Source organism: Pseudorasbora parva, chromosome 13 (genome assembly GCF_024679245.1).
Source record: "Pseudorasbora parva isolate DD20220531a chromosome 13, ASM2467924v1, whole genome shotgun sequence".
NCBI classification, from domain to species: Eukaryota; Metazoa; Chordata; class Actinopteri; order Cypriniformes; family Gobionidae; genus Pseudorasbora; species Pseudorasbora parva.
The window spans coordinates 30,611,977-30,638,618 of NC_090184.1; the positions used below are offsets into that span (position 1 = coordinate 30,611,977).

Consider the following 26,642-nt stretch of genomic DNA (forward strand, 5'->3'; position numbering starts at 1 on the left):
TACTACAGAATTTGAATAAATCAATTATGTAACGCATTGATCATACTGTACACTGCAAAAAAAAAATTCTTACTTAGTATTTTTGTCTTGTTTATAGTCAAAATATCAAAAAATTCTTACGTTAAGAAACATTTACCAGACAAGTAAAAAATATTGTCTTGTTTTGAAAATAAAAACATAAAAAAATAAAAAAGTATCTTGTTTTCTGTTTGAATTAAGATTATTTTGCTTACCCCATTGGCAGATTATTCAGCATATTTTAAGCAAAAACTTATTTTTTCCAAAACAAGACAATTACTTTAGCTTGTCTAGTAAATACTTCTTGTTTTAAGAATTTTTAGATGTTTGGACTAGAAACAAGACAAAAATACTAAGTAAGAAAAGCATTTCTTTGCAGTGTAAAATGATTAGGTTCTCACCCTGCTGGCTCTGTAGGCACCGTACTGTGTAAATTCCCACACTTGTGAGCGAGGGAAGTGGTGGGTGATCAGAGAAGGTTAACCCAGTTTATCCCGCCAGGACCACGGTATTGATCGGTGAGGTCAGAGAAGTTTACCTGTGGGGTACAGATGTCCCTTAAACGGAATCAACTGCTCTCTGTTCCTCAGACCCCTTTTGCACATCCTGCTCAACTTAATTGAGTTGTTTGTATTGATTTGCTACGCCTTCTGTGTGTTTGGGACACGTGTGGTCCATTGAGGCATCGTGTATTGATGGCTGGAATCTAAGACTTCTTATTCTTCTTGTAAATGTCCAACACCACAGAACACAAAGAAGGCTGATTTGTTGTTATGACCAAGCATGGCCAAAAAATGCCGCGCTGGTGCCATTTAAAGGATGATTCACATTGTTATTAGCAGAAATCTAGTCAACACATAAATTGTAGTGTTGGAAAGCTACTAACTGTAGCCTGGCAAGCTACATGTAATTTACTGTAAATAGATACAACAGTCAAGCTATTCTTTAAATAAAGTAAGTGACCTATTATTCTATTGAATTTATACTTAATGTGGCAATATCATTTTACGCTATTTTTTTTTAAAACACCGGAAAAAACAGTAATATGTAAAATATTATCACAATTTACAATAACTAATTAAAAATTTCTCTGAAATTCTGTCATTAATTACTCATCCTCATCGTTGGAACACAAATGAAGAGCTTTATAAAGAAAAATTAGAGTTTTCTGTCCCTCCACTGACAGCCTACGTAACTACTACTTTCAAGTCCCAGAAAAGTAATAAAGATTTGTTCTCTGAAGATGAACAAATGTGAACCTGGACCACAAAACCAGGTCATAAGTCATATTTGTGGCAATAGCCAAACAATACATTGTATGGGTCAATATAATTGATTTGTTTCTTTATGCCAAAAATCATAAGGCTATTAAGTAAAGATCATGTTCCATGAAGATGAATGAATATATATATATATATATATATATATATATATATATTTTTTGGGGTAAACTAACCCTTTAATCAGTTAAAACAAATTCCTATTGACTCCAGATTTTAAATGGCAGTGCTACATAAGATCTTTTAGAAGAGCATCACTATTTCACTATCCAGTTACTCCCTGGAAATTAACACTGAATTGAAAGTCATAAAGTGAATAAAAACGTATAACTTCACAAAATCTCTTTCAAAAACATCAAAAGCCTAATCTGCTGTAGTGCTGGAGTGTCCATCGATAGCAACCACTAACAAGCATGTTAGAGTCTTTCATTTGCCTTGGAACAGGTACAGTCAAATTATTGAATTCTATTGCTTTCACTGTACCACATATGGTTTGCAGCAAAATACATTTGCAACAGTGAACACCATGCAGCAATATTCACCCCAAATCATTAGTGGTAGAGAACAGTTTGCGATACCAGCGTCTCTAACAACTCGCACAGGGGTTTCGTTAAATGTAGCATTGTTCACAAATGTTGTCAGTACACAACTTTAGTCAATATAGCAGTATCTGTTTAGCTTTCATTTTGTTTTGCCAGACAAATGTTTATAGTATCACTGTCCATGAGCTCTGATACCTGCAGAACCAGCCAATTAATTGACCTAAGCTACTGTGTAATATTTACAAATTTGTGACCAACAGATCTTTTTTTCTTTCATAAGGCTTGCATTTATTGGAGTACAGTACTTGCTTTCCTCTTCATTGCTGTTTAGAATGTCAGGGCTTTTTTGGTTTCGACTTGCTAAAGCATTCTGCCATTTGTGGTTCCCTATGGGTTTATAACAGAAATTTTGTCTCTAATTTAAATGGGTCGCACGGCTCGTGCTGTGCTTTCCCACTGGTTTGTGCAGCTTTGTACAAATTGGCCTGGTTTCTATAGTTGAAACTGGTTTGCACAGTGCTGTCCGTTGGGCCAACAGATAATTGGTTTGCACTGCGTGGTTCAGTTGGGTAGAGCTGTTTCATCCCACTTTTGGAGTGTTTACCATTTACGCAACAGAATACTGCAGCACATAATCACTGTGGAGCAATTTTGCAGTTGACATAATTTAGTCACACTGACAGCAAAAGTAGTCACTTTTAAAGGGATAGTTCACTTTGAAATAAAATTTTGATATGTTTTAGCTTACCTCATGGGCATCCGAGATGTAGGAGTTGTTTCCCCAGTAGTTTCAATTTTGATCATTCTATGTCAAACCGTTCTTGTCTGTGCCTCACATTATGCAGGTCTATGGTCACCACCTCAAAGAGCATACACAGAGAAGTCCAAATTAAACAATCCCCCATTGTAAGTACACACTGATGGCCTAAGACACGAAACGAGGGGTTTGTGTGAGAAAAAGAACAGTATTTATATTGTTTTTACCTCTTGTACACCACTACGTCTGACTGATCCGAGGGCGTGTGCGTGTTTCCTGTGGTGTACAAGAGGTAAAAAAGATATAAATACTGTCGGAAACAAAATGCCTATTACCATGGCTGAACTTTAGCTCCGGAAGCCTCCTCAGTGTTTGTACACAATGTAAAGACAGTAACAAAGGCGTCATTTTTACCGTATCGATTCAAGCACAAGTTGAAGAATTAGACACATTGGAAGAATTAGTTATTCAGCCCATACCTCCATTGCAAGAATGACTTGAGCAGGACATTTCTCAGTGACACACTACTTAGTGTGTCATATATGGAGGTGTTGCAAACTGTAATTCCTCACCATCAGTGTATGTCTATATATATATATATATATATATAATAAATAAAAAAAATGATATATTTCTAATTTATTGAAGTGCACATGTGGGAGCTGTATTATTAACAATGCATACATTGGTTGAGCATTAACGCGAGTGACTGATGTAAAATTACATTTTGTAAAACAAATCTTGCTCCATCATCCATTATTACTCAAAATAGTAAGAACAAGATTTTGCGGGGTTGGACGATTCGGACATGTCCCCAACACTTTTTGCCAGGGTCGATATTAACACTTTTTTTTAAAATACTTCTCGCTGCACGGTTATATTTAATGCAAATAAAACATATCCAGTTGATGTTTATTTGTATTAAATAAGAGGCGATCTGGCGCTGGAATGTGTGGTTTTTTTAAATCTTGAGTGTTCGTTGCCGATGTTGTGCATTAGTCTATTGCTTAATGCTGTGGCGGAGACTCTACTTCTGGTGAAATCACAAAAGAAAATGCACTCAGTTATTATTGTACATATATGAGATGTATAACATTATATTAGCACCCCCCAGGCACCCCTGTTCCACCCACTTTTTTTAAAAGGAAGTTACACCAATGTCTCGACTGTCACGTATACACAATGCAAACCATCTACAGTGTTTGGGCATTATGCAAATATATTACCTACATATGTATTTTATGGAAGTTAGACTGGAATTAGATTCTTTGATTCTTTTTAGACAATAAATGTATCTATTGTGCTCACTGATCTTTAAAACTTTGCAGACCTTTTACATTCACAAACAGCTATTTTACACACTGCATAAATGGTAATATCTGAAAAAAGCATGATAGGGGCACTTTAATACACCTTAAAATATTTATTTTATGGTAAACTATTCCTGTGATGGCAAAGCTGAATTTTCAGCAGCCATTCCTCCAGTATTCAGACTTGCATGATCATTCAGAAATCATTTTAACATGCTTATTTGGTGCTCAAGAAATATTTCTTGTATTATACTGAATGTTGAAAACCAGTTGTTCTGCTTAATATTAATTCCATCAGAATTGTTTTGTAACCGTCTTTTACTTTATATGCATTCTTTCTGTATTGACCCAGCTTTGTAATGTTATTGTTATTTTGTATAATACATTCTATATAATTATGTTTAAAAATGGTTTTATATCAAATACATTGATATGTTAAAACGTTAACTTGGGCTGCCCTATTACCTGGTATTTTCCCCTCGTTCGCAGTGATATGCTGTGTTGTACAGGTTCTCATCTGCTGGACTGCAGCAGCAGACAGCAAGAGCCCTGCGCTGTGATTTACTGTCACAATGATAGTTACAAGGAGTCCCTAGAGTCTGTGTTTATCTGCTTTCTGATGCTTGCTTATACATTTATATTCTCTCTTTTACTCACTTATATGCTAGGCAACTTACATATTTTAACAGAGTCTTGAACTTAGTACTTTAGAAGGTCCCTTTTTAGTTAATGAGCCCATAACAACAAATCCGCCTCGCAATCCCTCTCGCTATGCATGACAATACTCAAACCTGCTCCCAGCCTGCACTGGATCACATTAGAATGCTACTTTACTAGGACTTGGTGCCCTTGTGAATTTTACAGTGATATTTCACAACTTATCCTGACTAATGATTTGTTGACTACGTTCTTGGAGGCGTCTGAGTGAGTGCAAACTATTTCTGGCAGGGTGGATGAGAGGCCGTATTCTTTCTCGGATGATTGGCTTGTGAGAGCAGGAGAGGGGAGATCTGTATATTCATAATCTCAGCATCTCCTCCTGAATTTCTGAAGCCCATTCATTTTTACAAGGGTTTATGAGGTTGGCAAAGAACTAGGAGTCTTGATTGTGTCATTAGTGTGTGTGTTTTTAAAATGCCAGCCTGTCCTGTCTTTTAGTTCATGTTCCCACCTCACAATCGAATGGATTCACAGTTTACAGATTATTAGCTGCTAATGAGAGTCAGAGGTTCAGAAAAATTGGACTCGTTTGAAAATTCAGGCCTGTGACTCACCATTTTGAATATGATCACATGAGATTTCTTTCCTATTTTTTTGGATATTGGGTATTTATTGTGCATGATCTAATGGTCTAAGGCAGCGGCACCTGATCTCACCAGGTTGCTCACCCTTACCAACAAATGATGGATTACAAAATTAGACGCATCAACAGAGATCAGCTTTCTGCAGAAAAAAAACAGCCAATTGCAATTCCTTTGTTTTACAGCCTACCAAAGTTAATGAAACGTTTATATATAAATGATGATAATAATAATATATTTAAAGTTGTACTGGTCAAAGTGCGTGTTCAGTGCTGTTTACCACTTCCGTTTCTGTGGGAACCTAAAGCTCCTGCTCTCAGACTCAAAATTAATATCTGAATATTGTATATGAATTGTATTTTTATACTGTATACTGTAATGGTTATAATGCAGAAATTAATTTTTGTTTCTTTTTTATTGATTTAGACAAAATACTATGGATTTCATTGGCTATTTATTTATTCTGGGCCATAACAAGAAAATAATAATCTGTATAATCATTGATTTATTTATAATATATATTGTATAAATATAAAATAAATAGGTAACAAATAACGATTTCTTGGATTTAATTAGTTCTCACTTTTACAAAACAAGTTAACAATCTTTAAATTCTTAAAGCCCAAGAATTGATTAGTCATCCTGTTTTCAGTTAATGAATGTAATAAACATTGTAGTAGTGTTGTCAAAAGTACCGACTGCAATACCAAATTGGTACTGAAATTTTTAAAAAATGTGACTCTTTGAGCGCTGTTGAGCGGAATCGTAAACACCTCTGACTGGTCATTGCGCTCACATGCTAATAAAATATGTTTGTGATTGGCTACTACAATCAGCGCTTCACAAACATGTTGTAAAAATTCATCAATGACGCTTTTCACAGAGTGCTTGAATGCAGGTATCTATACCGGTCCGCTGGTCAATGTCTGCTTGTGCTTTCAAATGCTCTTGCTCTCGCTTTCAAAACACTTTCAAACACTTCCGTGTTCTTTTAAACCGCTGCCGTACATTGATCATTGTAGCCAATCACAGGCATAGCCGATGAGCGCGAGAGCCCAATGGCCAGTCAGAGGTGTTTACGATTATAGCTCAACAGCGTTCAAAGTGTCACATTTTTAACATTTCAGTACCGATTTGGTATCGCGGTCGGTACTTTTGACAACTCTACATTGTAGCGCGCCTCCCATCAATAAATCATAATAATCATTGTGCTTTATTACTATTGATATGAAACAAAGTTTTAGATTTCAAATTATATCTATTTTTTTATGAAATTCTGAAAAAAGTAAATTATGTTCAAGTAAAAGAGTGAAATAAACACGAATGAGCATCTGTGAACTGTATCATGTTACATAGAATAGTTCAATCACTGTTTCAACCACAGAAAGACGCAAGTAAACAGCTTGTAAACATGTCATGTAACGTCACATTTACATCACATAAGAAGACCATATCCAATGTCCATAAACTATATTTAATGCATATGTATGAAATAAAGTGTTTATGACAGCCACCATTTAAATGTTTACATTTCATAAATTAATAAATTAAACTAATTATAAGAACTTTTTTATTGTTATTATAAGAAGAACATTATTTAGTGTAATTTAAAGACCCTGTAAAGTCAAAATTAAGTATGTGATCTGAGTTGGTCACACCACAGAAAAATATGTTATTAACCACCCAGCCAAATTTGAATGATAAAAAAAGTCACCAATAAAATAAGAGATAAAAATCTTGAAAAATGAGCAGTATTCTCTGCTCTCAAATGCTGGGGGCGTGTCCGCTGGCTGCGCCTACCTCCGCCTCACCTCACTCACCGCTACAATCCGAATGGATGTTCCTAGCAGCTTATTAATTAGGTTTACAAAGCCATACATGTTTGAGCCTTCAGAGCCAGAAACAAACTTAGAGGACACGGACATATTCGATAACTAACATTATCCCCCTCGATCTGCAAAAGAATGGTCTGTGCTTTTTCCCCACTCCGTTTTATGCAATTTAGCAAGTTAGGGTAGCAATTCACTGACTCACATAGTTTACAACATTAATTCAGAGATTTGTTTTCCTTGAGGAAATTTGCAATGTATTGTACCTGAAAACAAATCGAATTGTGATTTTTTTTTTTTTTTTTTTTTTTTTTTTTTTTTGTGTCAATACCCAGCCATACTATCTGTGACTGCTGCTTTCCTGACACTTGAATCAGCTGTATACAATGATAGTTATTTATATCAGAACTAAAGGCAGAATGAATCATAACTTGTGCATTTAAGAGAAACCTAGAAACTATTCTTCAAAACTTAATGAACAGAGAAATTTCTAAATCTATTTGGTCTCTCATTATGGTGTGCATTGCAGAAAAATGGATTTAAAAGACATTATGATGGATCATTGATGCAAATCTGTTATCTGTATCTATGGCACTGAGAGGAAGGAAAAGCAGTCTGAAAGGATGAGTAAAAGAGAGAGGAGACCCTGCCTTTTAAATAGAAAATATGTATCCAGAGCTCTGACGTAACCAGCCCTCGCTGGTGAGCTGGGGGAATTGCCTCAACCATACAATGCAAATCATTATTTCCACTAGAGAGCAAATGAATGTTTATTCAGCTCACTGCAGTTCATTTGAAGTTCAAAGTAACAACAAGCAGAATGAGCAGAAGACAGGTAAAGTGATGGAGACATTTTTGAAAAGTTAGTGGTGCTTTGAATTTTACATGACCCCCATTTCATGCTGAAAAACAGAGGTTGACCTTCAGAGACCCACTGTTGCAAAACTGGAAAATTGTTTAAATAATTCATTATTACTAGGCGATTAGATTCAGCCTCATACGGCAAGTCCACAGAACACTTGCTAAACGTCATCGTCTGATTTGTTGAATTCTCCAGGATTTCCTGAAGACGAGTGTCCTGTATTATTTAACGGTCTATCTGTAAACAAAGCCGTAATGAAAATAATCTATAAAGAAAGCCCTCATGTTTACAACTGTGACAATGAGCACTTAGCAGGGTCAACTAAATGCTGCATTTTCAAAAGTATATGAAGTTCACATTGTTGCATGATGTTCTTGAATGTATTGCATGGTCTGTTATTGTAGAAACATCAACTTTACTAGTTTTTTATTTTTTCACACCCCTAAACATGATGCTAAACAAAACAAACTGTGATTGGTTGCTTTACATGCCGGTCAGATGTCCTCTTGGTAGGTCCTTAGCCAATGAAAACTGCTATGGAATATGAAAGTCCTTTTGCCATCATTTCTAGCTATGTGAGATTACTAGGTGTTAGTAATCTCACATAGCTTTGTTCTTTTCTCAGAGAAAAGCTTAACTCCAAGTCTTCCAGAGTCGCGGCCAAAGCTGATTCCAAAGACCGCCGTTTGCCAGTTTCTGTGTTTACTAGAAGCAACTCGGCCGTCATTATGTTAATCCCCGCCCACCGACTTCATACACGATGTGGTTGGCCTGGCCAGAGTTTGTTTTTTACAGCTCTGAAGGTATTGAGAGTTGCTAAACGACACGATCTAAATTTGTCTAGATTTCTAGGCTAGCAGTCCGTAGTTTTTCCTCTTTGTTGCCATCTCTGTTCGGAATCTGCAATTGCAGTTATTCGCAGAATTATCAACTTTACGTGACTTGTGCCTCGGACAACACAGCACGGAGGAATCCATTGTTTTGAGGAGAATGCGGCTGTCAGTTACCACGCCGGTGTAGATACTGTCAATCAGAAACACAGACTCTACTGTTTGAAAGTATGACCGACATAAGAATGTCATCTAAACAAGTAGCTAACATCCGCTTTTGTTATGAACAACTAAGGCATATAATGCTTTTTTTGAATTGTTATTGTTAACAACATCAACATTGCGTGACTACATTTAATGAGCATTATAGCTACCTGTAGTTCAGTTTCCATTTCTGTGCAGTCTAATTTCTAATTGTCGGTAACACTTTATTTAAAGGGTCCAAAATAATGCACTAGTTAAGCATAAAAGGGATAGTTCAACCAAAAATGAAAATTCAGTCATCATTTACTCTCCCTCAAGTTGTTCCAAACCTGCATGAATTTCTTTCTTCTGCTGAACATAAAGGAAGATATTTGAAAGAATGTTTGTATATAAGCAGATTTTGAGCCCCAGGCCATCCTTAAAAATATTTTGGTTTGCAGTAACAGTAAAAAATTAAAAAAAAAAGGGTCGGTAGGTAGGTCTATATTTTTTTTTTCCAAATTTTAATACAAAAAAAAAGTACATTTTTGGTGATGGTGATTTACGTAGGTATGAATTTAAACAAATTGGCATATCATGACATCACTGACTGGGTCTTCAAGCCGTGCCTTCGGGCGCATAGGCTAATTGCAGGCTATATAGACCACAAACAAATTGAAATATTTGTCAAAAACATGTTTATTGCATAAATTTCAGGTGCTTTCTTTAAGAAAAGGGTCCAACCACCAGCTAGCTGTCATTGACTCAAAGCTGTCAACCCTCCCTTTTTTTCCAGGTTTCTCACGTAATTTAGCTCTTTTCCCGCTGTCTTCCCGTTTTAGTATTTTCCCGTGATATGTTTCTTATTTTTACGCTCGATTGTGTTAACTCAGAACACGCAACTATCTGTCTCTGAAGTGGCTTGCACTTCTTGCCAGACCAACGTATCTGGTGATATAGACTAGTGCATTTGAATATTAAAAAGCTTGTTTTTATTAAAGCTTGCTAAAAAGATTGTTTTTATGAATTCAATTAATTAAGTAGCTATAACCAGCTATTCAATCAAGAGCAGTGAGTGAGCCCTTATCTTTTGTTTGACAGACAGCAGTAAAGGCTACTGCCCCTTTAAGACCTAATACAGAGATATGCATCGTCTTTCTCAACTGTATAAAGTTCTCTTAAGGCATATCCAGACTGTCTGATGGATACTCATCAAGATCGACATGTTGACATACTTTTTGTGTGAGTTTATCCGTTCAAACGCAAGACTTGAAAGAACTCAATATTTGCGCGCTGTGAGACGTGCGCGCGCTGCGCACAGAGACAGATCTTCTCTCACTGCAGAGGGTTCTTCTCATTCGCGTCTTCTGGCGAATATACTGAGTGATGATGGCGAAAATGACTGGTCATACGGCAGCACTCGCATGCATTGAACACAGTTTACAAAGATAGACCGTTTTGCCCACGTTTTTCTTTTATTTTCGCTGTTGTAGTGCACGTGTATCCATCGACTGAACCATACATAAAGCATTATTTTTCAAGTTACAACCAGTGCCGCCGCTTCCACCACGCGCTGGGGTCGAGCAGAACACACGCTACCCATAGCAACGCGTTATGACAACGACATTTCAGACTGACAGGGACAAGATAAACGGCTTTTCCGCCATTTGTTACTGTTTTGTACACGTTGTTATATAGTTATAATTCAAATTCTGTTTTATTCGGCCCAATATAGTAATGATAAATGTTGATAGGGGCACTTTTGATTAATTTTTTTTAAAAAGGGCAGTGGCTCAAAGCCCTCCCCTCTGCAGTGCACTTGCCTGGTGTGTGTAACGTGTCCATGGTCCTGACTCCTGTCACACAATGCGGCAAAATCTCCGACAGGGCTTTAACCTGGCTTTAACAGTCTAACGTTACAGTGAATGAGAGTATGAGCCGAGCCGAAACGAACGCACGTGCAGGCCATAGTGTGACATCCGTTAACCATAGTGTAAACATAGATGACGTCACGGGTTTTTCTATAAACGAAAGAACGTAACCTTCGTTTGTATGGCCCAGGCAATTTATACATTTATAATACTTACTAAAATATAATTCATATTATTTTATTACTGTTGTATTAGTTGTTTGAAAAGTAAAAAAAGAAATTGGTCGGTCTTAAAGCCAATTTACAACCGGCAAGTCGGTCGGACTAAAAGGGAAAAAAAATAAAAAATTGAGTCGGCCCTAAATTGACTATCCCTTTAATTAATGATTAACTTTTTCACAATAAGGCATTAGTTAAGCACAAACACACTAGTAATTCATGTTTAACTTTACATTTTAAGGGTCCAAAATTCTGCATTAGTTAAACTAGTAATTCATTACTAAATTAGCATAATAGAATGAGCATATTAGCCATTATTTACAACTTAATAAGCCATATATTATTTTTGTGTAGTGATGTAATTGTATTTCTGTGCCATTCTGTTAAGTTAACTGAACAAGCTAGTTATGTTTAATTACTGCTGATTTTGCCATTATAAATGGCTTAAATAGTGTAATAAAGCAAATTTGACCCCCTATTCTAAAGTGAATGTTTTATCCTCATCAATTACGGCACTTATTGAGTGATATTCAAGTTTACTAACCAGAATAAGCCAATAATTAAGCCCAACTACCATTAATACAGTAATAATAAAGGCAATTTGACCGCCTATTCTAAAGTGAAAGTTTTATCCTCATTAATTATGGCACTTATTGAAATATTCACGTTTACTAACCAGAATAAGCCAATAATTAACCCCAACTACCATTAATACAGTAATAATAAAGGCAATTTGACCCCCTATTCTAAAGTGAAAGTTTTATCCTCAATTATGGCAGTAATTTGTTATATGAGTTAATAAGCAGCTTCTACAGACACAAAGCATACTTTTTGTTCATTTGGATAAATGGTGAAAGGTAAAACATGAACGTATTGGCAACATTTAAACAAACGTGTTATGCTTTACAGCAAAAAAAACATATTTTATATCATATAAAAATGTACAATTTTCCTTTTACCATTTTATAGATACAGGTTATATCCCTAAACCCAAACATAACAATTTTACAGAAAATAAAAATAAAAATACAACTTAATGGGCAGAAATTAAATATTTTTGTTTAGCAATATAGCATTAACATTATATTTTGAGCCACTAATCTCACTTAAACCTCTAAACCTACACATAACCATGTTTTAAAAGTATAGGCTTATAAAGAAAAACATAACTAACAAAAGTGTAATCACAATAATGTCTATTGGGAAAATGTCAAAAGCGGTACCAATGGTAGTCCGAGTGACGATGTGTTGCAGTCGCAGTCCTGTCTGGTGATATAGTTTTGTATGAGGTAACGTTAAAGAGAACAATTTATGTTATTTAATTTAAACTTAACTCCACTATTTGAAGGCGCACGCATTTCAAGTTCAACCCACAGACTGTAAAAAAAATATATACTAAAACACGGCATGTCGCAATCTGTGACGAAGCAGGCGAGAACCAATGAGCGTTTGATATCACTGCCGTAAAACGCAATGTTTGAAGTCCTAACGAGCGCAGGAGTTGTTTACGGTCGTTGACTGTTGAAGAGAAAGATGAAGAACGCTGGATAAAGACGTTACACCAAACAAATTAAATTGCTGTCTTTTGTAAATTTATGTTGTTTTTTTGGTGTACTTTCTAGTCATTGTGTCACACGGCAAGCAAAATAACTATTGCAAGATAAATAATGGTTAAATGATTGCAGAAATCTTCTTCATTTTTGGGTTTTAAGATGTAGTTTTTTTGGTAACACTTTAGTATGGGAAACATATTACTATTAACTGTGACTTTTGCCTCAATAAACTCCTAATTTACTGCTTATTAATAGTTAGTAAGGTAGTTTTTGTAGTATTTAAGTTCAGGTATTGGGTAGGATTAAGGGATGTAGAATATGGCATTAATATGTGCTTTATAAGTACTAATTAACAGCCAATATTCTAGTAATATGCATGCTAATAAGCAACTAGTTAGTAGTTAATAACTGAACCTTAAAAAAAGTGTTACCGGTTTTTTTAAATGTAATCCTTTGAACTGAGTGTGCAGCAGAATGTTTATTACTTTTAATGTTGTACGTATTAGATTCATGTTGAACCACACTTTACACAAAAATACACATTCTTGTGAGATCACGTTGCAGCATAACTGCTAAACAATAAGAACTTGTTTTTAGAATAGGCGGTCAAATTGCCTTTATTATTACTGTATTAATGGTAGTTGGGCTTAATTATTGGCTTATTCTGGTTAGTAAACGGGAATATTTAATAAGTGCCATAATTAATGAGGATAAAACTTTCACTTTAGAAAAGGGGGTCAAATTTGCTTTATTACACTATTTTAGCCATTTATAATAAAAGAAAGACTATAAATCTCCACCTCCAACATGCGATATAACCTACTATCCGGGACTCCTGCTTTATCAGAAAAAAAGGTACAGTGCTGTCACTGGGGCGGTACCCTAAGGTACAAAAGTGAAAAGGTACATCTTTGTACCTTACTAAGCCCTAAATGGTACATATTAATACCATAAAAGGTACATATCAGTACTTTAAGAGTTCAAATTAGTACCTTAAAGGAACATATTAGTACCTTTTTGGTTTTGTACCTTAGGGTACCGCCCCAGTGACAGAAATGTACCTTTTTTTCTGACAGTGTGACGTAATGACGCAAAGATATGCTTGAATTTGCCATTTTTTCCGGAAATTAAAAACATAATTACATGCTTACCGTTGTAAATCGAGCTGCGGTAAGCAGTTAGTGTACTTATGTACTTGCTCAATTTATTTTGAATACATTTTAACCCAAAAGAGTTACGGACTGCAGCTTTAACGAGTGGATTAATAAAACAATATCAAGGATGAAAGAAGTAATTTAAAATAAAAGTATTAATACGTTGGTCTCTAATGGTTGAACGTTTTTAGATTGCAATGCTGTTCAGCATCTGCGGTACAAAAAAATCTTTAATCAACCCACTCGGTAAGCACTTCTTTGTATCGTATGTCATTGTTTTCGTGGGAATTCTGATCTGTGTGAACCTATGGTTTATTCTGTACTGCTTTACTGCATGTAAGTTGTGTGAATTCAATCAATGGCACAACCTCTGCTATTTATTTAAACTAGCCTAAAGTTTAAAACCCTTTCAACCCACACAACCCAAACTTAGCAGGAGCTCTTGTGGTCTGATTTTAAGACTCAGGCACCATCAACCCACATAGCCCAACAAAATCAGCCAGAGCACTTCTGCATGCTAATAAATCACTTGTAAATGGACGCATTCAAATCTTTGTTGGCTTGGTATTTTAGGAACATGAGTTTGCCATGCATATAGGCTCCATTAAAGATTAATGATCTGAATACTGCAAATATCTCTATTGATTAGGCTGTGGACATATAACAGCCTGTCTTGTAGTTGCAGTTACGTGGACCAGGACAGGGTCATCTTATTGGTTTTCAAATGTGAGATCTTGTTCAGGTTTATGCATACAAATGACCTAAGTAAATATGACTCGCTGTGCAGCGTGTGCAGGGTGCTAGTATTGATTGCGCTCTGCTCTTCTGCCGATTTTGCAGAATACTTTGCTTTGATGATTGTGTAGATTTTTTTATTTTTTTCCCCTAAAAGGCCCTTCTGCATAATCAGAGCTGCTGCTGCTATTGATTGGTGTGGTGTAAGTAGGTGTTTCTTGTAATTGTCAAACTGGTTCAGTGGTTGCTAGAATTTAATGCGTGCCTCCATCTCTCATTTGGCTTCAAAGCGAAAGTGAGAAAACATTGTTATTCTGGGAAATGAATATTTCCCTGGGCTAAACATTCAACTTGCAGTCTGTGAGAGATGTTGTGCGCATGTGAGAAAGAAATGTGTATTTTCTGCAGAATAAAGTTTGAGGTTGGTGGTAATAGTAGATGATGGCCTTCATTTCCTCATACATCCCCAGTGAGATTCTTCCAAGAACCACACATTCTGTGTGCTCTTTAAAAAAAAAATCATTATGTCCAGGCCTCCTCTTTAGGTTGTTTTCTAAGCAAACCTCTGGGTTTCCTCTCATAAGTTCTCACTTTTCATCACAATTGTTTTATCTCTCACCTCAGATTCCATTTGTTCCGTACTGTTTTATTAGTGGCATTTGCCAAAGCTGGTAGCACTGTTATTATTGCTTGTATAAGGTGAGGGTTTTTTAGGACATCTTATGAACCTCTAATCCTACGTATTACACTTTGGTTGGTAATAACTCATCCCTCAGTGTTTGTCAGTTATAAGAATAATACCTCAAATGATGTGGTATATAAACACATTTTTGCACCACACACACAAAAGTGGTATCTTTTAGTGTTGTAAAAATAGTGATTTTTCGAATATGCATCGATGCTGAAATATCTGAAATGTTCCTATGCTCTTTTTCCACAGTATTGATACACCAATAATAGCTGCACGTTCTTGATCTTTCTTCTCTCCAAGGTCAAATTGACACTTGAATGACCCACACCCGCCTCCTGTCACTCGTCTGATTTGTGCCGGTTGAATAGTTGCTTTGCACATAATTTTAGTCATTCTCACAGCCACGTTTTTGTGGCTTATTGAGCTTATGGCCAAATATATACATAATTATGTCAAGCTGGATCAAGCTAAATAAATGAAGTATAAAACATTCCTAATATTTTGATCCAAAGGAAGCTTATGCAGCGACTGTGTTCTTCCACATGTTTATTTCTGCTGGCTGCGCGCCTAACAGCTCCATGAGTAGGGCCCTATAAAATCCGTTTTATTTTTTCCCAAATTCCGTTTTTTCCGTTTTAATTTTTGCAAATTCCGTTTTTTCCGTTTTAATTTTTGCAGGTTCCTTTTTTTCCGTTAAAATGTTTGGCAATTCAGTTTGTTTTACCCTTTACTGTTATTTTGGTGAAAAAAAGAGTGTGCTTTTAATGTTAATATAATAGAACATAAAACAAAAAATAGGAATGACCTTAAATTTATTAAGGTAACAAACATCACATTTACTTTTTAGGACAAATACTGCATGATGCAACATAACACTGCACTTCAAGTACTTCAAATATTAATGGTTATTAGCTTTTAACTTTCTTTATATAAGTTTATATAAGTTAAAATGAAAGTGCTCCATTAGCTTTTTCTTTCAAAAAAAAAAAAAAAAAAGAACTAACAAAAAATCATAAGAATCATCTTTTACATACAGTACTATTAAGTAAAACATTTAAAGCTGAAAATTAACATGAAAAAATAACACATTTTACCATGAAATCATATAGTGAAATGTTCTGTGTGTTTAACAATCACCATTATGATATCCAGAGCTGTGAAAAATAAAGATACACAAAAACACAACACTGCCAGAAGTTTTTTCCCCCAACCTCAATGGCCCCTTTAAATGATTAAAACTAGATGCTTATCTTAACTTTAAGGTTACTTTTATCATGTAAGCTACCCATATACAGCATGTTATATGTGTTTTGAACAGAGGGGAAAACGGTCGCATTTGCAGCAGATATGCATTGCTGTCTAATGTGCCCATTATAAATCAAAGCACGAGTTGACAGTGGTCGAGAAGAACACCGGAAAATCTGACAGAATGGACAATATTTGTCTGTCTGTGCAATACACGAGCCGCGGTTCAGCTGCGCGCGACCAATGCTGCCTGAGCACAACGAGCGCGCGGCTCCCGCTCTCCATACGCAAAGCTTCTGCGCTGCCTGCGCGCGCAGTGTGAAACCGCCGTTTGCGTCGAGTTTCTTTACTTTTTCGCTGCCGAAAGCAGAGCGAAAGAGAATTTCATTACAAATATGTAAAATTCCGGGGAAATCTGCGTTAACACCAGATTCCGCGTTTATATGCAGATCCCGCTTTAATATGCCAATTCCGCGATTCTGTCCGCGATTCCGTGATCACGGAAATTATAGGGCCCTACATGAGTCAGTGGGCAGGGCTACTGAATTAGACGTTCTGTAGCGGCGGTGTTTCGTAGCACTATGACGTAAGAATGAAGCTCACGATCGTTTTCTGGACCTGGTGTTCAGAAAAAGAAAAGCTTTTCTTTGACTAAAAAGGAAGTTTTCTAGCCTAGAAATCTATCAGCTTTGACCGCGACTCTGGAAGACTCGGGGTTAACCTTTTCTCTGAGAAAAGAACAAAGAACGGCACTGAAGTCATTCTTAAAAAGGGAAGATGTGTTTGGAGTTTTGCTGACCGGATACGGCGAATGTTTTAATCTATCAATAAGCTCTGTTTCACATTCGTTGCTCTGGTTGGGTGTAGCGCTATCCTATCACTTGCAGAGACAGTTTGAAAGACAACCGTTTATCCGCCCCTCGGATTGAGCCCTGTCAATGGTGAGTTTCCAGACCAAACATCTTGATGTGGGTCTGGCTTGTCAGGCTAGAAGTTTTCAGCTCTGAAACTTAAAGGATATTCTTATATTACCATTACCTTTTATATATCAAAAGCTCAAGGGAAAGTTGATTTCTCAATTCATCACCCCTTTAAAGTAATGGCAACCTAATAAACCTGCTGCTGTCTATTTGTATGTCATGTTAATCAAAGAACAAAAGAAAAAATCATTCGCTGCTGTCGACAAATAACTTTTGTAATTTAAATTGTTAACTGCATTACATTTTTACAATTAAAACTATCCATGCTATTTTACATTTGATTACTTTAATTTCTGTAGTATTTTTTACCTTAATCAGGTCTCCAGACTGCGACTAAAACGACCAAAAATATTAATTTGCGAGTTATATTTTTGCTGAGATTGCCACTAGCCATATAAATTGACATGTTATGATTAAAAATTGCATGCCCATTTAAAAGCATGCTCTGTGATGAGTAGCCCATCACATCTTTTGTTGTGTTGACATAAAATGAGACGCGCAGCAAAGTAACAGTGGAAAAAAACCTCAGAGTCTGGGCGACAAAATATGCGTCAGAAACGGATGTCAAAATGGAAAATATCAGGCTTTTTCAAAGCCCTCATGTCTCACATCAGGCTGTGCCAGCATGTTATAAAGAAAAACGATGAAGACGTGTCAAAGAATTAACAACCAAGTACTGTAAAAGTGCAGGAAGGCAAGTGTCTATTTTGTGCACACAACATGGTTAACCACAAAAGATAAACATGTCAGCTGTGTGGACGGCCGCTAACTAATTGTTAACAATTCCTTGCTGAATCATAATATTAATTTCTTTCCAGAAATTTTTTAAAATGTATACTATTATCACCCAGCTCAAATCGGCTAAATGTGGCATAAAGAACATGAGGCATGAAGATATTAAGTTATTTTAATTGTTAACACATTTAACGCTTCTTTGAAACGTGAGCAACAAAAAAGTAAAAAATCTTTTTTTTTCTAGGTGGTTTACTTCCACACTTCCCTTTGTTTGAGCGCCGTGGTGGCAGTGGTGGAGTTGGTGTCTCTGTCCATCAGGGCAGATGGTTCCCAGGATGCAGTGGGGTCAGGGTTCGGACTCCTCCAGCTCTTCACAGGTCGCGCAGACACCATCATCTCTCAGGGAGAGGGCAGGTAAAGGTCAACACCTCAGAGCAATGCAGAATGGGCATTTCCGAATAAATTCAAAAAAGTCAGAAAAATTACACTCCTTTAGAATCCAAAGCACAGTCTCATGGACTATGCACCAAATCCTGAAACCTGTAATGAGTGAATAAAGTGGTTTTATTATAATTGTCCCACTATTCAGCAGAAGAAAGAACTGAATATGTACCTCTTTCAATTAGCCTGTAATTCCATGTTCTCAGTGTCATGCTGGAAATGTTTCAATATCTGTACAACACTGTGTGGTGGACCTCTGAAGGGTATTTGTTCTTATTTAAATTCATGCCACCAAACACATCTCCCTTCTTTCACATGGTAGGACACAAAAAAGGCCACCTATGAAACTTTATCTGTTGATGCTGCTTTTGGACACTGCTACTTTAGGGGGAAAAAAAACTATTTATTTTATACACTATTTAACCTATTTTTTTGTGTAATATGTGTTTTGTTATAATTCATAATATATACACTAGCATTCAAAACATGGGGATTATTAACATATTTTTTGTACACATATATTTAAAAGAATATGTGCACCATGTATTTATTTGATAAAAAAATTGTAAAATAACAATCATAATAATAATATTATTACAAATTAAAATAAATGTTAATGTATATAAAAATGTTCATGTAAAAATGTCATTGTCACAATTATTCTGAAATTAGTTCAGATTAGTTCAATATTTTTTGGAAACTCATTTGTTGATATTCACTTTTTATTATTTTTTGAATAATTTAATGCAACCTTGCCAAATAAAAGGATTACTTTCTTTAAAAAAATAAAAATAAATTCATCCTGACCAGTAGTGTATATATTTTTTTAACCACCATATCTCTTTCAGATTGAGTCTGTTCAATGGGACCCCCAGAGCCCTTCTGCACCCAACGCTGAAAGACCCCCTGCAATGTGAGTGCAACCCTGAGCTTCACATTCAGTCAATAGTTCAAATACCTGCTGTGCTGCTGGGTAAATCACATCAATGAAACACAAGACAGAAGGTGTTTTTTGCTAGTTTCAGCCTGACACAGATATCATTTTCTCGTCCAGCGGCATGTTGTTTAAATAGCAAATGCGCTCATGCCCATCTGTTCGCCCATGGTTGTGCTGGTCTGAAAACGAGGTGCGTTTAGGCACATTGAAAGCACGTTGCTATTTTGAGACGACTACGCCATTGCCCAACGAAAACCTGGTCTAAAGTCAACGGCACCTTATTTTTTGTGTTATTTAAAGAACAGGTTAGTAATATGCAGCTATAGTCGTTTGCACAACGAGGGTACAATCTGCTTATTACACACACAGGGATGTGCAGCAGTACACAAACATTTTTAAATATTAAAAATAAAAGGATCCTCTCTGGAAAAGTGTTCAATCTCTCCGCACAGAAAATCTGCCATGTAATTAGCAAATCCGTCATGGTGCAAGCGCAACTGGCCTTTAAAGGGAATTGGAGATAAGGTTCTGATTGTTTATTGCAAGTAATGTCCAAAACACACCCATGACTCATGAAGAGAATAGGTACAACTCTTTTGGACCATGCGCCTGTTTCAGCTGTTTTTTTCTTCATTGTTAAACTATCAAAAGTAGATTCGGACTGCCCTACGTGCCTTTCAGACCATTGCCCATGCCCATGCCCTTCAGACTGTTAAAATAGGGCCCACAAATTTCCATGTTCTGGTCAAAAAGACTCAAAAAATGGATACCAGAGGCATTTCAGGGGGAATTAAAGTGCGATGAGACTCTGTTTTCTGCGGCTCTAAGCAATGCCCTATTGTCATGATCCAGTTAAGTCCTTCCCTATTTTTTCTCATCTAAAAACCTGTCACACCTAAATGTGTCACATTGCTGAAGTGAAAAGTGTTGTGAATTTTTTCATGTTGACTTTTAAAGCTGAAGTGATCAATCAGTATGAATGCGGTTTTTAAAAGATGAGATGACATTCTCTGTTTTCTTCTAAGCAGTTCTCCATGAGTTTTTTTTTAGTTCTGTACAGTAGATAGATGTTTCACTGATGTGATTTACCCAGCAGCACAGCAGGCCTAATTTGAAGGCTTGACTGATCTGGCCCAATTTCTGGGAAAGTACATGTAGTGAAATTTGACACTAGATAACATATTCAACTCATGGTATCAAAGGAGTCAAACTGAGCTAGAGACAACAGCAAGAGCTTAGTAATAAATAGTTGATAAATAGCTCTTTATACTTTCTGTCACTAGTGATGAGAAAATATTTGCATGTGTGTGCATTTGCCTCATTTTTTAAAATTCTTTCAATATTTAATCTGTCAGTTTGCCTTGACTTTTCCTCATTTATATTTGTATCCACTTGAAAGAAAATTAAATTAGGACTATTTCTTGCAGTGCTGTTCTAAGAAACCAATCTCCATTGTGACCATTTCAGATCTTATTTTCCTATCTATCCTGACACTAAGGTGAACAGGCTGCTTCTGTTGAAGGAGAATCTTAAATTAAAGAAAATAGTTAGGATTTGCCTATAAATAATTGAAGAGATTCTTGAGACATATTTCTAAAAGTAGTCTTAATTGCTGAATGTTCTTTTAATGCTGGCCCTTTTTTGCTGTTGTTTGGTAGAGTTTTCTTATTCTGGAAGATGCGTCATTTGGTTTTGGTTTAAGTGTTTACTGTATGCATCTCCTTTCCTCTATTTAGGTATTCACAAAATGTGTTTTGGGGATTAATTAATTGCCAATAAAAGGCTGAAAGAGTATTTTTCTCAGCTGACAGAAGCATTTACATTTAGTGCTTTGGTATGTTTGTCAAAACACTTTAAGTGTTTAAAATAGCTACGTATACTTTTAAAAATTAAACTTAAAGGTTTAGTTCACCCAAAAATGAAAATGATCTCATTAATTACTTACCTTAATGTCGTTCGACACCCGTAAGTCCTCCGTTCATCTTCGGAACACAAATGAAGATATTAGTCTTGAAATCCGATGGCTCAAAAAGGCCTCCATTGACACATTTCCTCTCTCAAGACCCATAAAGGCACTAAAGACGTCGTTACAAAGCCCATCTCACTACAGTGGCTCTACAATCATTTTATGAATCGACGAGAATAGTTTTTGTGCTCAAAAAAAATTAATAACGACTTGTATAGTGATGGGCCGAATTCAAAACAATGTTTAGAACGGTTATGAATCAGCGTATTGATTCATGATGAGCGGAGGTCTTACGGGTGTTGAACGACATGAGGGTAAGTCATTAATGAGAGAATTTTCATTTTTGGGTGAACAACACCCTTTAAGTGTTTTAAGAAACATGGGGCCCTATAATACAACCGTCACAATGCGAAGCCAGGCACAATGTTTAAATAGCAAATGCACTCATGCCCATCTGTTGACCCATGGGCTTTCTGGTCTTAAAGTGAGGTGTGTTCAGGCACCTTGTTGGCGCATTGCTATTTTGAGGCAGCTGAATTGATAAACAAATAAGCTGAACTCATAAATTCAGCCATGTAAATACTAGCGAATCCACCATGGTGCAAATGTAACTGGCTTTTAAAGGGAATGGGAGATGAGACTCTGATTGATTTATTGCACGTTACAGTCAAAACACACCCATGTTACAAGGTACAACCCTTTTGAACCATGCGCCTTTTTCCCGTGGTTAAACTAGCAAAAGTGGATTCGGACATGCCCGAGGTGCATCTGCGCCATGCGGTTTAAACCATGCGCTCAGAGCGTTAAAACAGGGCCATGAAAGTGTACTGACTTATTTGGCTTTTAATTGTATTTATATCGTGTTTTCTGCAAAGTATATTTTAAATGTATTATCAAATGTATTATCTTACAAGTGAGCATTCAATACAATCAAACACTTCCTTCCAGATATTTGGCTTAAACAATGATGTTCATATAATCACGTATGACAAAACTAAACAAAGGGATTTATAACGAGAGCAAAGTAGTTTTGTTGTTGTCCCATCGTACTGCTTGCTTTGTAGATGTGTTGATCTGGAGACTGAGAGCGCCATATGAGAGTGATTTATGGATGTAGTGTATCTGCAGGGTGTCCAGCTGTTGGAGTGGAGAGGGAACAGCGCTGATCTAAAATTCTCTCTGAATCCAGCCTCTTCTTCTAGCTGTGTCTCTGTGCTACCTGCCATTCTGTCTCAATTATGCCTCTCCATGCTGGAGGGAGGAGATGTCCTGCTGTCTCTCTCAGAGTCTGAGCCTCCTAGGGCCTCTTGAATCACACACAAACTTGCTGTCAGACACACACAAACAAACAAAGGTGCAAACATTCTCTCACCTGACTTATACATCAGCGCACATACATTCAACCATTGTCTGCTTATTAATGCTTCTGAAACCACCTTCTGGATGGTGGAGAAACATTGGGAAATTGGGAGGATGAGAGCTGTGCTTATACACTGGTTTTTCTTCAGGATCCAGATTCTAAGTTATTCATCACGTGACAACCCGACACAATACCAGGCCCAGTTTAGTTCTGTTTAAATCAATTTAGTTTGGTATGATTCAATTTAACCCCTGTGTTGTGTTGAAAACCTTGTGACACCTTTTGTATTCCTGGTCAAAAATGACCTTTTAAAAATTGCTTGTAAATCCAAATATTGGGTTCAATCTTTTTGTCAGCTTGTTTTCTTTCAGTTAGGACAGTATTTTTTTATTTTTATTTTTTGTAAAGAACTGATTGATTGTAGGCCTTATTGAGCTTTTTTTGACCGGGCCGTGGTTCCATTTTGTACACAATAAAAATATTTCAAAACAAACTTCATGGTTAAATATTAAAAACACTATTGTATTGTATTGTTATTAAATTAAATTGTATTCAGTATTGCCAAAATAACCCACAAATAATGCTTTGTATAAAACATGTAGGCAAGCTCAGATAGTCTTAAGAAATTAAGAAAGAAATACAAAACTTGTCCTAATTGAAAGAAAACAAGTTGACAAAAAATGTAATCCAATATTTGGTGATAATATAGAGTACGAGTATTAATATAGAATAAGCAATTTTTGTTAGGCCAGTCATTTTTGACTGAAAACACCATAAGTATAATTCTCAAAAAAAAAAAAAAAAAAAAAAAAAAAAGACATTTGGGGAAATTGTTCTATCCTGGGTGAATAAAATCAGTTTTAGTCATGCAATAACATTAACTAGCGTTTTCAGGAAAAAGAAAATTTTCTCTGGGTCAAAAATGACCCGAACACAACATGATTAAAATCGGTTTTATCTATTAAGTTTAAATTGAATCCAGTTCCATTTGATTCATTTTGATTTGATGGAATTAAAACTTGACTCAAATTAAACTTGAGCTAAATTTATCAAGTTGAAGTTTAAATTTAATTAAAATAATTGAGTTAAATTAACTTGAACTAAACTCAATCAAATAAAATAAAGTGAAAGTTAATTGAACACAATTCATTTTTAATTAATTAATTAGTTCAATTCTAATTTGATTCAAATAAGGTTGTTTTGATTTAATTTAAGTTTGCTTTGTTTCAGTTTTATTAATTTCCATTAATTAAAATTTATTCAGGTTCATTTGATTATGTTCAAATAAATATAATTCAGTTTAGTTTAGTTCAGGTTGAATTGATTTAAGCTTTACACTTCACAATACAGATTTATCCAAAGCAGCATTACAAAGAATAGTGAACAAGCCAAATAAACCACACTGACTTGGAAAACAACCTTAAACAGATGTTTAAATTAGATTCAATTAAATGATTTTCTTTTAACATGTATATACTTTTAATGTTTTTCTAGGATGAGGGCACTACTTATAACCTACCCATGTTTCCCTAATTTGACAAATTTTATACCGTTGCAAAAAAAAAAAAAAAAGAACTGGTAAATAAGCAGGTTTATTTTGCTATACTTAACGTTCAATTATTTGCATGGTTGGTTACATTTTGTTTTTCTCCATCTAGCATTGATTTTCCCCTGCTTTTGCTTAGGGCTGGACGATATGGCCAAAATTCATATCACGATATTTTTCTTAATTTTGGTCGATACGATATAATTCCGATATCGATATGAACTATATAAAAGCTTTAGAAAAAAATACTAAGAACTGCCACATAGGATGTCTGTACCTACAAACTTCTGAAAAATGTATTGGCCAAGTCTATGAATAGTCCTCCTATAAAATATAATATTTTAGAAATAAAACCAGTACAAATAAATTAATGTTCACCTTTTATTTGTATTTAGCCTTTATATGAAAAAGAAATGTGAAATCAATATCAAATAAACATAAAACTCTCACTTTATTAATATTAATATCTTTAAGTTTAAACTATAACATAGGCTGATTATATTATTCTTAATATAGATTAAACAAAAGTGATTCAGCCAGGATTCAGCCTGACTCAGAATATTCTAGCGGATGGATCTTCTTCAGATGGTGGATCTGCTTCACAGCGTAGGCTACAGTGCTCCTATGCCGCAGACGCAGTTTATTGAGCATTTTCTTTTAAGTTTTAAATTTCAGTGAAGAACAATTCATAGCGCTCTATTTTTCATTTAATGCAAAATTATAGCATATATTTAATGCTGCATTTATTTAATTAAAAATGCAGTAAACAACGTAATACAGTGAAATATTATTCTGATCTACATCATCTGTTCACTACGTGAATATATAGTAAAGTGTCCTTTATTTCTGTGATCAAAGCTGAATTTATTATCATTACTCCAGTCTTCAGTGTCACTCATCATTCTCATATTAGGATTTGATGCTCAACAAACATTTATGATTATTATCAGTGTTGAAAACAGTTTTGTTGCTCATGATGCTCCTTCATTGCTTTCATATATTGTCGCAATCGTCTGACTGTCGATCGTCACCTTTCAGCTCATAACGATTTGTATGTATATGTAACGTCCTTCAGCTGCAGCTCCAGCGCGACAGTAACGTTAGTTCTGCAAATCCGCTTTTGGACTTTCTGTGAGAGAGCGTCCTCCTCATATTTAGATACGAATAAAATGACAGGTCATGCATAGATTATTTTTGGTCTCTGAAATTAAATCTTGATGTATTCACGTTGGTTTCTATGTATACACTTGCCCGTGACCTCAAGAAGCGCGCAATCAAACGAGGTTAGAGAAAGCGGTCTTTAGCGTCCCTGTTAACTTGCCCGCCCTCGCTCCAGGTAACGCCGTTTGGAATCCCGCTCGGAGCGGGTCGACTAGGACCGGGGAGACCCAGTAAAAGTGCGGGGGACACGCCGAACCACTTCCACCCCACTGAATTAACGTTAGTCTTTCTTCTCTTATCAACTATTTCTTTCTCCTTACTTGTGGAAGTTCGTTCAGTCACATTTGTGTTGCGGTCAGGGAAACTGTTTTTGTAGCTAAAACTTGCCGCGTTGGATCTATCAGCCTACTACTGCTGAGCACTGACTGCGTTTCTGTGGTGTACGTCATCGCGCAAGTAGCCAATCATGTTCTGCTCTTTCTGACGGCTGCGCCCTGAACGTCAGTCAGTGAGGAATGCTGTAATATATTTATCGAAATATCGGAAATGTGTTTAAAAATCATATCACCGTTATTGAAAAAAATTATATCGCGATATATATTGATATTGAATTATTGTCCAGCCCTACTTTTGCTGCAGAACATTTTTGGATCACGACCCACGAGTTGAGAACTACTGGCATAGAAAGATGTGTAAACAGCACTGGCAAAGCCTAATAATTCTGGCACATTGAAATCTGTGCTTTATTTGATGTGTTTGTCTGGGCGCATGTCTTTGTGTGTTTGTGTGTGTGTAAAAGAGAGCGAGGGAGAGCTGTGAGAATGAATGAGCAGTTTTTCATCTCAGAAGATTAGAATGCCTATTTTGACACACTTCAATGTTTGTAGATGGCTGATTTGGACAAGCACAGTAGCTTAGTCACTCCTTCAGAATATAGACAAATAGATGCAAAGCCATGTTGTTGTTGTTACATCTGCTGTTCCTTTACCCGTGAAAGAAATGGATAATTAACCTCGAAAGTTCAAAGAAAGGCCATGTAAAATTAATTGTTCAAGGGTTACTTCAGTGATTCAGCATTAAGCTTTGTATTTAAACTGGGTCATTAATGTAGTTGAAATGTGAAATTATTTTTGAATT

General features: G+C 35.9%; 1 protein-coding gene across 2 annotated transcripts in view; it reads left to right on the top strand.

Annotated features, from left to right (window-relative positions):
- LOC137038903 (nephrocystin-4-like) overlaps positions 1-26,642 on the top strand; it is a 219,489-nt gene that overhangs the window by 30,591 nt on the left and 162,256 nt on the right. For both annotated transcript variants that reach the window (XM_067413911.1, XM_067413912.1), the window contains exons 3-4: positions 18,339-18,508; positions 19,384-19,448. In XM_067413911.1, coding sequence (XP_067270012.1) covers positions 18,339-18,508; positions 19,384-19,448 — 235 coding nt within the window. The remainder of the gene's footprint in view (positions 1-18,338; positions 18,509-19,383; positions 19,449-26,642) is intronic.